Source organism: Ranitomeya variabilis, chromosome 2, assembly GCF_051348905.1.
Source record: "Ranitomeya variabilis isolate aRanVar5 chromosome 2, aRanVar5.hap1, whole genome shotgun sequence".
NCBI lineage: Eukaryota > Metazoa > Chordata > Amphibia > Anura > Dendrobatidae > Ranitomeya > Ranitomeya variabilis.
This window is the reverse complement of record NC_135233.1, coordinates 353029908-353042476: the sequence shown is the minus strand read 5'-3', so window position 1 is coordinate 353042476 and position 12569 is coordinate 353029908. Positions and strand designations below refer to the sequence as shown.

Below are 12569 nucleotides of genomic sequence, written 5' to 3'. Positions count from 1 at the left end.
CACGCTACGAGCTACCCAGTCGACACTTCTTTTCTAGAAAACCATCCCAGCCCTCCAACAGCATGTTAAAGACCGCATTGTCCATGCACTCAGGCAATCTGTGACTACAAAGGTGCACCTGACAACAGATGCATGGAACAGTAGGCATGGCCAGAGACGTTACGTGTCCATCACGGCACACTGGGTGGATGTGGTGGATGCAGGGTCCACAGGGGACAGCAATATTGGGACAGTTCTGCCTAGCCCACCGTCTAGGAACCAGTTGGCTGTAGGCATTCGCCCCCCCTCCTCCTCCTCCTCGTCCTCCTGCAGAAGCGAGAGCTCGTCCACAGACCCCAGTCGCACAACCACTCCATCCGCAGCTGCCACTGTTGCACACCAGGTGTTCCATTATGGGACAGCTAGTGGCAAGCGTCAGCAGGCTGTATTGGCAATGAAGTGTTTGGGCGACAACAGACAAAACGTGGAAGTTCTGTCCGACTTCTTGCAGAAAGAAACTCAGTCATGGCTGGGCACTGTACATCTTGAGGCAGGCAAGATAGTGAGTGATAACGGAAGCAATTTCATGGCTGCCATAGCCCTTTCCCAACTGAAACACATTCCTTGCCTGGCTCACACCTTAAACCTGGTGGTGCAGTGCTTCCTGAAAAGTTATTCGGGGTTACCCGACCTGCTCCTCAAAGTGCGCAGACTTTGCTCGTATATCCGCCGTTCGCCCGTACACTCCAGCCGTATGCAGAACTATCAGCGGTCTTTGAACTTTCCCCAGCATCGCCTAATCATCGATGTTGCAACAAGGTGGAACTCCACACTGCACATGCTTCAGAGACTGTGCGAACAGAGGCGTGCTGTTATGTATTTGTGGGAGGATACACATACACAGGCAGACAGTTGGATGGCAGACATGGAGTTGTCAGGTGTGCAGTGGTCGAAGCTACAAGACCTGTGTCAAGTCCTTCAGTGTTTTGAGGAATGCACAAGGCTGGTTAGTGCAGACAACGCCATAATAAGCATGAGCATCCCCCTAATGCGTCTGCTGATGCAAAGTTTGACGCACATAAAGGAGCAGGCATCTGCAGCCGAGGAAGAGGAAAGCCTTGATGACAGTCAGCCATTGTCTGGTCAGGGCCGTGTAGAGGACGCGGTAGCGGACGAAGAGGAGGAGGAGGACGAGGAGGATGATGGGGATGAGTACTTTTTTAATGAGGAAGCTTCTCCTGGGCCAACAGAAATTAGTGGCGTTGCAAGGCCGGGTTCTGGTTTTTTAAGGGAGACAAGTGACGTAGATTTGCCTGTAACTGCCCCTCAAACCAGCACAACCGCAGATTTGACAACTGGAACTTTGGCCCACATGGCGGATTATGCCTTACGTATCCTCAAAAGGGACCCACACATTATTAATGATGACCGATGACTAGTGTTGAGCGATACCGTCCGATACTTGAAAGTATCGGTATCTGAAAGTATCGGCCGATACCGGCAAAGTATCGGATCCAATCCGATACCGATACCCGATACCAATACAAGTCAATGGGACTCAAGTATCGGACGGTATCCCTGATGGTTCCCAGGGTCTGAAGGAGAGGAAACTCTCCTTCAGGCCCTGGGATCCATATTAATGTGTAAAAGAAAGAATTAAAATAAAAAATATTGCTATACTCACCTCACCGAGGGAACCGGCAGCGTTGTTTGCTTAAAATTCGCGCGTTTACTTCCTTACGTGAAGTCCCGGCTTGTGATTGGTCGCGTGCCGCTCATGTGGCCGCGACGCGACCAATCACAGCAAGCTGTGACGTAATTTCAGGTCCTTCAGGATTTTAAAATTACGTTCTGGCTTGTGATTGGTCGCGTCGCGGTCACATGGGCGACGCGACCAATCACAAACCGTGACGTCACGGGAGGCTGGACACGCGCGCATTTTAAAATGCGCGCGTGTCCAGCCTCCCGTGACGTCACGGCTTGTGATTGGTCGCGTCGCCCATGTGACCGCGACGCGACCAATCACAAGCCAGAACGTAATTTTAAAATCCTGAAGGACCTGAAATTACGTCACGGCTTGCTGTGATTGGTCGCGTCGCGGCCACATGGGCGGCACGCGACCAATCACAAGCCGGGACTTCACGTAAGGAAGTAAACGCGCGAATTTTAAGCAAACAACGCTGCCGGTTCCCTCGGTGAGGTCCAGGCTGCGTCAGAGAGGTGAGTATAGCAATATTTTTTATTTTAATTCTCTCTTTTACACATTATTACATTAATGTTGTTTCGATACCGATACCCGATACCACAAAAGTATCGGATCTCGGTATCGGAATTCCGATACCCGCAAGTATCGGCCGATACCCGATACTTGCGGTATCGGAATGCTCAACACTACCGATGACGATTACTGGTTTGCCTGCATCCTTGACCCTCGCTATAAAGGCAAATTGCTAAATATTATGCCACATGAGAACCTCGAACAAATATTAGCAACCAAACAAGCAACTCTTGTAGACCTTTTGATTAAGGCATTCCCAGCACACAGCGCCGGTAATGGTTCTCACACGAGCTGCAGGGGGCTACAGGGCAGAGGTGTTAGAGGTGCACAAATCAGAAGTGGCGTTGGACAGAGGGGTTTTCTGACCAGGTTGTGGAGTGATTTCGCAATGACCGCAGACAGGACAGGTACTGCAGCATCTATTCAAAGTGACAGGAGACAACATTTGTCCAGTATGGTTACTAACTATTTTTCATCCCTTATCGATGTTCTCCCTCAACCGTCATTCCCATTTGATTACTGGGCATCCAAATTAGACACCTGGCCTGAATTGGCAGAATATGCATTGCAGGAGCTTGCTTGCCCAGCAGCTAGTGTGCTATCAGAAAGAGTATTCAGTGCTGCTGGTTCAATATTAACCGAAAAAAGGACTCGTCTGGCTACCCAAAATGTGGATGATCTAACCTTCATTAAAATGAACCACTCCTGGATTTCAAATTATTTTGCCCCACCTTTCCCGGCTGACACCTAGCTTTCCTATAAAAAGGTCTTGCTTGTGGACTGGTCTTACTGAGTGTTCCAATCTCTTAATTTGCAGCAGCTGTTTGTCCAGCATACGACATGTTTACACCTCCCTCAATGGGAAAACTCCCCCCACGGGGCCGTGGTCTCGCCACTTGGCGCAAGCACCCGTTAGAGTGCCGTTTGTCTGAAGAGGTGGGTGTGCCCGCTTTTGGTCGACGGCACTGCCACTGGGTCCCTCATAGTACAATAAAGTGTCTCTGGCGGTGGTGGCGCACACCCAACGTCAGACACACCGTTGTAACATGAGGGGCCCTGGGACGGTACCGCCGGCCACAAGAGAGTTCACCCCCCCCCCAGCTCAAACTGTGCTCTACCACGTGCAAAATTATCTCTCACAGCTCCACCAATGTTTAGTCTATGCGCTGACATCCTTCAATGCCTGGCACTGACAATACCAATTTGTTGACATCTATGATGCTAGTTAAAATAGTCTGGGTCAGTGTCCTATATTGACACCAGTAAATACTTAGTGCCAAATTACTATGTCTGAAACTCAGCAGAGGAGCCCACCCCTGTACCTAAGTATGCCACACTTTTGTTTTTTTGTTTTGTTGTTTTGCGAGACATTAACATCTACGGTATTTATTTTTTGGGAGTACTAACTGTGTCAGACACTCCTTGCAATCGTCCTCCGCTGACCACACGAATGCTGCCTGTGTACCCATTAACCTATTTTAAAGTGCATATAGCCTATTTTTATTTATTTTAGGCCCAGTAAGCCTGTCTGCGGTCCCTCCTTGCAATCGTCCTCCGCTGACCACACCAATGCTGCCCGTGTACCCCTGGAACCTATTTTAAAGTGCATATAGCCACTTTTTTAATTGTAGGCGTACTAAGTCTGTCTGCGGTCCCTGATTCCAATAGTCCTCCACTGACCACACCAATGCTGCCCGTGTACCCCTGGAACCTATTTAAAAGTTCATAGAGCCTATTTATTTATTTTATTTAATATTAATAAAGCCATGATGGACTACGCTGTACCACGCTACGAGCTACCCAGTCGACACTTCTTTTGCGAGAAAAGCCATCCCAGCCGTCCACCAGCATGTAACAGACCGCATTGTCCATGCACTCTGGCAATCTGAGAGCACAAAGGTGCACCTGACAACAGACGCATGGACCTGTGGGCATGGGCACGGAAGGTTACGTGTCCATTACGGCGCAATGGGTTAATGTGGTGGATGCATGGTCCACAGGGGACAGCCTACTAAGTCTGTCTGCAGTCCCTAATTCAAATTGTCCTCCACTGACCACACCAATGCTGCCCGTGTACCCCTGGAACCTATTTTAAAGTGCATAAAGCCTCCTTTTTTTTATTTTAGGCCTACTAAGTCTGTCTGCAGTCCCTAATTCAAATTGTCATCCGCTGACCACGCAAATGCTGCCTGTGTACCCCTGTAACCTTTTTTAAACTGCATTGAGCCAACTTTTTTGTTTAAGGCCTACTACCTGTGTCTGTCTGCGCCACTCAATAAAGCTGTCCTCCGCTGTATAAAGCTGAGCTTCAACCTTCAGGCTCTCATTAAGTATTTTTAAATGTAACACTACAGTTGCCATACTACTTGGGTTGGGGCCTAGTAACGGTGTTCTCCTCATCCTTGGTGTTCTCCTCCTCCTTGGTGTTCTCCTCCAGGTTGCCTTGTCTGAGCTTCAACCTTCAGGCTCTCATTAAGTATTTTTAAATGTAACACTACAGTTGCCATACTACTTGGGTTGGGGCCTAGTAACGGTGTTCTCCTCCTCCTTGGTGTTCTCCTCCAGGTTTCCTTGTCTGAGCTTCAACCTTCAGGCTCTCATTAAGTATTATTAAATGTAACACTACAATTGCCATACTACTTGGGTTGGGGCCTAGTAACGGTGTTCTCCTCCTCCTTGGTGTTCTCCTCCAGGTTTCCTTGTCTGAGCTTCAACCTTCAGGCTCTCATTAAGTATTTTTAAATGTAACACTACAGTTGCCATACTACTTGGGTTGGGGCCTAGTAACGGTGTTCTCCTCCTCCTTGGTGTTCTCCTCCAGGTTTCCTTGTCTGAGCTTCAACCTTCAGGCTCTCATTAAGTATTTTTAAATGTAACACTACAGTTGCCATACTACTTGGGTTGGGGCCTAGTAACGGTGTTCTCCTCCTCCTTGGTGTTCTCCTCCAGGTTTCCTTGTCTGAGCTTCAACCTTCAGGCTCGCATTAAGTATTTTTAAATGTAACACTACAGTTGCCATACTACTTGGGTTGGGACCTAGTAACGGTGTTCTCCTCCTCCTTGGTGTTCTCCTCCAGGTTTCCTTGTCTGAGCTTCAACCGTCAGGCTCTCATTAAGTATTTTTAAATGTAACACTACAATTGCCATACTACTTGGGTTGGGGCCTAGTAACGGTGTTCTCCTCCTCCTTGGTGTTCTCCTCCTCCTTGGTGTTCTCCTCCAGGTTGCCTTGTCTGAGCTTCAACCTTCAGGCTCTTATTAAGTATTTTTAAATGTAACACTACAGTTGCCATACTACTTGGGTTGGGGCCTAGTAACGGTGTTCTCCTCCTCCTTGGTGTTCTCCTCCAGGTTTCCTTGTCTGAGCTTCAACCTTCAGGCTCTCATTAAGTATTTTTAAATGTAACACTACAGTTGCCATACTACTTGGGTTGGGGCCTAGTAACGGTGTTCTCCTCCTCCTTGGTGTTCTCCTCCAGGTTTCCTTGTCTGAGCTACAACCTTCAGGCTCTCATTAAGTATTTTTAAATGTAACACTACAGTTGCCATACTACTTGGGTTGGGGCCTAGTAACGGTGTTCTCCTCTTCCTTGGTGTTCTACTCCTCCTTGGTGTTCTCCTCCAGGTTGCCTTGTCTGAGCTTCAACCTTCAGGCTCTCATTAAGTATTTTTAAATGTAACACTACAGTTGCCATACTACTTGGGTTGGGGCCTAGTAATGGTGTTCTCCTCCTCCTTGGTGTTCTCCTCCAGGTTTCCTTGTCTGAGCTTCAACCTTCAGGCTCTCATTAAGTATTTTTAAATGTAACACTACAGTTGCCATACTACTTGGGTTGGGGCCTAGTAACGGTGTTCTCCTCCTCCTTGGTGTTCTCCTCCTCCTTGGTGTTCTCCTCCAGGTTTCCTTGTCTGAGCTTCAACCATCAGGCTCTCATTAAGTATTTTTAAATGTAACACTACAGTTGCCATACTACTTGGGTTGGGGCCTAGTAACGGTGTTCTCCTCCTCCTGGGTGTTCTCCTCCTCCTGGGTGTTCTCCTCCTCCTGGGTGTTCTCCTCCAGGTTTCCTTGTCTCAGCTTCAACCTTCAGGCTCTCATTAAGTTGTTGTTTTTAAAAATTGGTGGTTGGGGCCTACTAACGGTGTCTGTCACTCCCTGGTGTTGTCCTCCACTGTATAAAGCTGAGCTTCAACCTTCAGGCTCTCATTAAGTTGTTGTTTTTAAAAATTGGTGGTTGGGGCCTACTAACGGTGTCTGATGCTCCTGGGTGTTCTCCTCCTCCTGGGTGTTCTCCTCCTCCTGGGTGTTCTCCTCCAGGTTTCCTTGTCTGAACTTCAACCTTCAGGCTCTCATTAAGTTGTTGTTTTTAAAAATTGGTGGTTGGGGCCTACTAACAGTGTGTGCCGCTCCCTGGTGTTGTCCTCCACTGTATAAAGCTGAGCTTCAACCTTCAGGCTCTCATTAAGTTGTTGTTTTTAAAAATTGGTGGTTGGGGCCTACTAATGGTGTCTGACGCTCCTGGGTGTTCTCCTCCTCCTGGGTGTTCTCCTCCTCCTGGGTGTTCTCCTGCAGGTTTCCTTGTTTGAGCTTCAACCTTCAGGCTCTCATTAAGTTGTTGTTTTTAAAAATTGGTGGTTGGGGCCTACGAAAGATGTCTGACGCTCCTGGGTGTTCTCCTCCTCCTGGGTGTTCTCCTCCTCCTGGGTGTTCTCCTGCAGGTTTCCTTGTCTGAGCTTCAACCTTCAGGCTCTCATTAAGCTATTGTTTTTAAAAATTGGTGGTTGGGGCCTACTAACGGTGTCTGACGCTCCTGGGTGTTCTCCTCCTCCTGGGTGTTCTCCTCCTCCTGGGTGTTCTCCTGCAGGTTTCCTTGTCTGAGCTTCAACTTTCAGGCTCTCATTAAGTTGTTGTTTTTAAAAATTGGTGGTTGGGGCCTACTAACGGTGTGTGCCGCTCCCTGGTGTTGTCCTCCACTGTATAAAGCTGAGCTTCAACCTTCAGGCTCTCATTGAGTTGTTGTTTTTAAAAATTGGTGGTTGGGGCCTACTAACGGTGTGTGCCGCTCCCTGGTGTTGTCCTCCACTGTATAAGGCTGAGCTTCAACCTTCAGGCTCTCATTAAGTTGCTGTTTTTAAAAATTGGTGGTTGGGGCCTACTAACGGTGTCTGACGCTCCTGGGTGTTCTCCTCCTCCTGGGTGTTCTCCTCCTCCTGGGTGTTCTCCTCCAGGTTTCCTTGTCTGAGCTTCAACCTTCAGGCTCTCATTAAGTTGTTGTTTTTTAAAAATTGGTGGTTGGGGCCTACTAACGGTGTGTGCCGCTCCCTGGTGTTGTCCTCCACTGTATAAAGCTGAGCTTCAACCTTCAGGCTCTCGTTAAGTAGTTGTTTTTAAAATGGTGTCTGACGCTGCTGGGATTTCTCCTGTTTTGTTTTCCCGACCTTCAATGTTCAAACTTTCGGCTTACATTTTAAATAATTAAACTGCAGTTGGCCTACTACTTTGGTTGGGCCTAGTAACGGTGTGTGCCGCACCTTGGTGTTGTCCTGTGTTATTTTCCTGACCTTTAATCTTCAGGCTTTCGGCCTTCATTTGTAATATTAAACTGCATAGGGCCTACTAGTGTGGTTCGGCCCTACTAACGGTGTCTGCCGCTCCTGGTTAGTCCTGTTACCAATTTTGAACTGCATTTTACCCACTTTATTATTTGGGCCTATATCAGTGTTTCCTCCTCATCCTTGCCCATTGCCCAGCCGGTGCTAGATGAGTCTTGTGGTACTTTGACCCAGACCACTACATTTCACCTTGCACGCTACACAGCCACAATCTGACCCTGCTGAAAGTCAGGTTCCCCTTCCCGCATACTATACCACCTTACACAGGGACAAAGAGGAAGGTGCAGATGAAAGTGCAGGTTTCTTCAACAGGTAGGGGGGCATACTCGTTGGCGACGTCACAGGCACAGGGCCCCTCAGAGTACGCAAAAGTGTCGCTGCCGGTGGGAGGCGCCCCCGCCGTGCAAACACACCGCCGTACTTTGAGGGGACCTGTGCCAATGCCAATGCGAACGAGTATGCCCCCTGCTTGCTCAGGATCACAGCACTTGCAAAGTTGAAATACTTACCTCTCACTGCTCCACCGCCGTGACGTAGTCCACGTTTCCTGGGCCCACTAAAACCTTGAACCAGCCCTACCCCCCACAACTTTTGCTAAATGACCCCCAATTTCCAATGCCCAACTATTATTATAAAGTTAATTAAGATTGACAAGCTTCAGAAACAAGAATGGATGTTTTTGGCATTAAAATGGGCACTGTAGGTGTTTTCCTGGCCTCCACTCACTGCCGACTATGCTTCCCCATTGACTTGCATTGGGTTTCATGTTTCTGTCGATCCCCGACTTTTCGCGATAATCGGCCGACTTCACTCGACTCGACTTTGGACAAAGTCGGGTTTCGCAAAACCCGACTCGATCTTAAAAAAATGAAAGTCGCTCAACCCTATTAGCGGCCAATTTGAACATTTCAAGCTTTTTAATTTTATTTCAGTATTGATAGTTATAGAAATTGTCAGAAAGAATGTCAAATTTATAAATATTTAGTTGTTTTTATTTTTCCATAAAAGAGATTTAACATAAGAACTTGATTCAAACAGTGGGTCAAGTTTTATTGCCATATTCCATTTATTGTGGTGATTCCTTGAGTTTTCCTGGCCTGTTTCCACTCTAGAACACCTTTACCACTTTTTTACTTGTCATCTGCATCACTTCTCCTGGAAGGCGTTACAGGGTGTGTCATTAAAGGGGTAGCCACTTACTTCTGTTAGTGCTGCTTCCTCAAATTGACCAGTACTTCTCTCCGTATAATGGTTTCAGATGGAGGAGCGCGTAACCAGATCTATCCATCCAGCCAACCCCCAATTGTAAAACACTTCACATGGGAAAGCTACTTTTTTATTTTGAGGAGGGTGATGTATAGGTCAGATCATATGACCCTCCAACAGCAGCCATTGTATGGACAAAAATGTAAGTCAGTTTGTAAGGAAAGCTACAGTAACAAGAGAAATGGGCCAACCCATTGAAGGTTGTCATGAACCTGCTGAACACATCTTTCTGGTAATTTAACAAAACCAACCTGTTTTAGGTAATTTAACATTTTTACATTCTTAGGAGGTGGATATCCCAGATACCAGCTTCTATATCAAAAGTTTGCCAAGAACCATTCAAAATCTGCTTTTTGGTGGAACAGAGACTGTCAGTACAACGCTGCGATATGGAATCCTTATCCTTATGAAATATCCCGAGATAGCAGGTGAACTCAGAACACGTATATGATGATTATTGTATTATGAGGAGGTCAGGGTGGCAGTCGTGGCGAGGTGCTGTAGCATTCCCACACCCAGGCACCCCACAAAGGAAATATAAAGTAGAACACTCACTTTAGATTTTAGGGTTCCTTCTGCTTCAGTCATCCCAGCTCCAGATTCCCGTTTTCACAAATGACTCCAGAATCTATGTCCATGCTTAACAGTTCAACTTTGCTTAGCAACAGGGTTCTTATAGCAGATGCAGCACAGTTTTCATGCACTGGCATTCCTGGGGCTTTCCCTGTCTTCATTGGCAATCTCTGCCTCATCCAACAATCTCTGTCCCTCCTGGCAATCTCTGCCTCTCCCAGAATCTCTGCTTTGCTGGACAATCTTTGTCTCACCTGGCAATCTCTGCCTCGCTGGACCACCTCTGTCTTGCCTGGCATTCTCTGCCTCGCTGGACAATCTCTGTCCCCTCTGACAATCTCTGTCTCTCCCAACCATTTCTGCCTCACTGGACAATCTCTGTCCCATCTGACAATCTCTGTCTCTCCTGACAATCTCTGCCCCTTCCGTGCCTTTAGGTCTACCAACTTCCTCCCATTCCCTATGTCCAGTTTCAAAAGGAAAATATAAAAGGCGTGGTCAGCTCTGCCTAATTCCGGCCATAGGCCCCGGATTCTCTTTGGAAAGGTTACCGTTTAAGATGATGAACACTTGCATGGTACTCAGCCTGGGGTCCCTTCTTGCCTCAGCAACTTCACCCCCATGGCTATCTGACTGCCTTTCTTCACTGCTGCATCACTACTCCTCACTAAAACCAGGAAGTCCCTCACTATAGGTCACTGTTCTGTACTACACCCATCTGTAACTCCTCTCAGTCTGGAAAACCCTTATGCTACTGCTACCTTCTATTCTATCCCTAATCCTATGCACAATACATGTCAAGAACATACACATTTAGAATAACAGTAAATGAATACAATAACAGTCATAACTCTATGGAACCACAAGTTCTTAATATGAACACTGTTTAAAGAGAGGGAGGCATGTGACGGCCCCTGTCACCTCCTTACACTATCATAATCAAAGAATGAATACTAGCGATGAAAGAGCCACTTAAAGGCTAATTGAATTTGCATTGAATTTCACAAAAAGTTAGGATTTGCAATAATCCACATTTTTTGGAAGATACGATTCATGCGAATTCAGCAAAATGATGACCAATCAGATACCATTTAGCTGGATTCAAAGAAGCTGAAAAAAGATTTAAAACCAATTTTTTTAAAATGATTCAATCAGCCATTACCCTTAGATTTCAGGAGGCTTCTGTCCAGTGACTAGTGAGGTCATCAATAGGTCATCTTCAGTGTCTTCTGGAGCCCTGCAACTTTGAAGTCTTCTGCATTGAGTAGGCCATAATGAACACCACACAACATTGTGATGTTATTTCCTTGCCAACACATGAGGTGCCAAAGATGTTGCGCACTGGAAGATGCCAAAGATGTCTGTCGCTGGAAGATGCAGTAAATATTTCAATAAGCATCAAACTGTTAACTAGATCGAAGAAAATAAACAGCCAGGGAAAGGGTTGCGCAGGAGGACAGATGAGGGCAGAATTAGTATAAATAGCTTTTTAAAAAAAAACATTTTTTAGATATGTTTGTTATTCTGACTTCATAACTAGGCTGCAGATGTGACGCTCATGAGACAGTGTTTCTATGGATGTCTGTATTGAAACAGTACTCACACCAAGAAACTTCATCAGATAGCTTGACTCAACTGCAGAGGCATTTATGAAAAATTCCAGAAGAACTTTATTCTCAAGCTGAGTTTTTATATTGTGCACAATAGTGACAGCAGCAGCTGCAACAATTGCAGTTGGTAAAAGACAATTCTGAAACAGAGATATACAAAGATTAACCTAGCAAGATGGATGACAAAAACTACCGTATTTTTTGGACTATAAGATGCACCGGACCATAAGATGCACCCACAAATTTGGTGAAGAAATAGAGAAAAAAAATATTTTTTTCATGTTAAATGGGGGTCTGTCTTATAATACAGGTGTCCGTCTTACAAATCATATGTCCCTCATCCTGGTATCTATATAACCCCCATCTTTGTGCTGGCACATGCCCCCCTGTGCTGCTGTCAGGCACATGCCCCTCTGTGCTGCTGGCAGACACAGGCCTCCCAGTCACTATATGCCCCCTTGTGCTGCTGGCAGGCACATGCCCCCCGGTCACTATATGCCCCCCTGTGCTGCTGGAAGACACATGCCCCCTGTGCTGCTGGAAGACACATGCCCCCCTGTGCTGCTGGAAGCCACATGCTCCCCCTGTACTGCTGGAAGACACATGCCCCCCCTGTGCTGCTGGCAGACACATGCCCCCCCTGTGCTGCTGGAAGACACATGCCCTCCCCTGTGCTGCTGGAAGACACATGCTCCCCTGTGCTGGCAGGCACATGCCCCCCTGGTCACAATATGCCCCCCTGTGCTGCTGGCAGACACATGCCCCCCTGTGCTGCTGGAAGACACATGCCCCCTGTGCTGCTGGCAGACACATGCCCCCCTGTGCTGCTGGAAGACACATGCCCCCCTGTGCTGCTGGAAGACACATGCCCCCCTGTGCTGCTGGAAGCCACATGCTCCCCCTGTACTGCTGGAAGACACATGCCCCCCCTGTGCTGCTGGAAGACACATGCCCCCCCTGTGCTGCTGGAAGACACATGCCCTCCCCTGTGCTGCTGGAAGACACATGCCCCCCCTGTGCTGCTGGAAGACACATGCTCCCCTGTGCTGCTAGAAGACACATCCCCCCTGTGCTGCTGGAAGACACATGCCCCCCCCCCCCCCGTGCTGCTGGCAGGCACATGCTCCCCCCCTGTGCTGCTGGCAGACACGATAGAATAACAAACACTTAACTCACCTTCAGATGATGGCTCCGTGCTCACAGCTCCTTGGTTGTGCTTCCTGTTTCCCAGGCATCAGATCATGTGACCT

The 12569-nt window shown here is 47.5% G+C and overlaps 1 protein-coding gene across 7 annotated transcripts in view; it reads left to right on the top strand.

The window, feature by feature from the left end:
* LOC143805873 (cytochrome P450 2F3-like) overlaps nucleotides 1-12569 on the top strand; it is a 177887-nt gene that overhangs the window by 158881 nt on the left and 6437 nt on the right. For all 7 annotated transcript variants that reach the window (XM_077285606.1, XM_077285611.1, XM_077285607.1 and 4 more), the window contains one exon: nucleotides 9423-9564. In XM_077285606.1, coding sequence (XP_077141721.1) covers nucleotides 9423-9564 — 142 coding nt within the window. The remainder of the gene's footprint in view (nucleotides 1-9422; nucleotides 9565-12569) is intronic.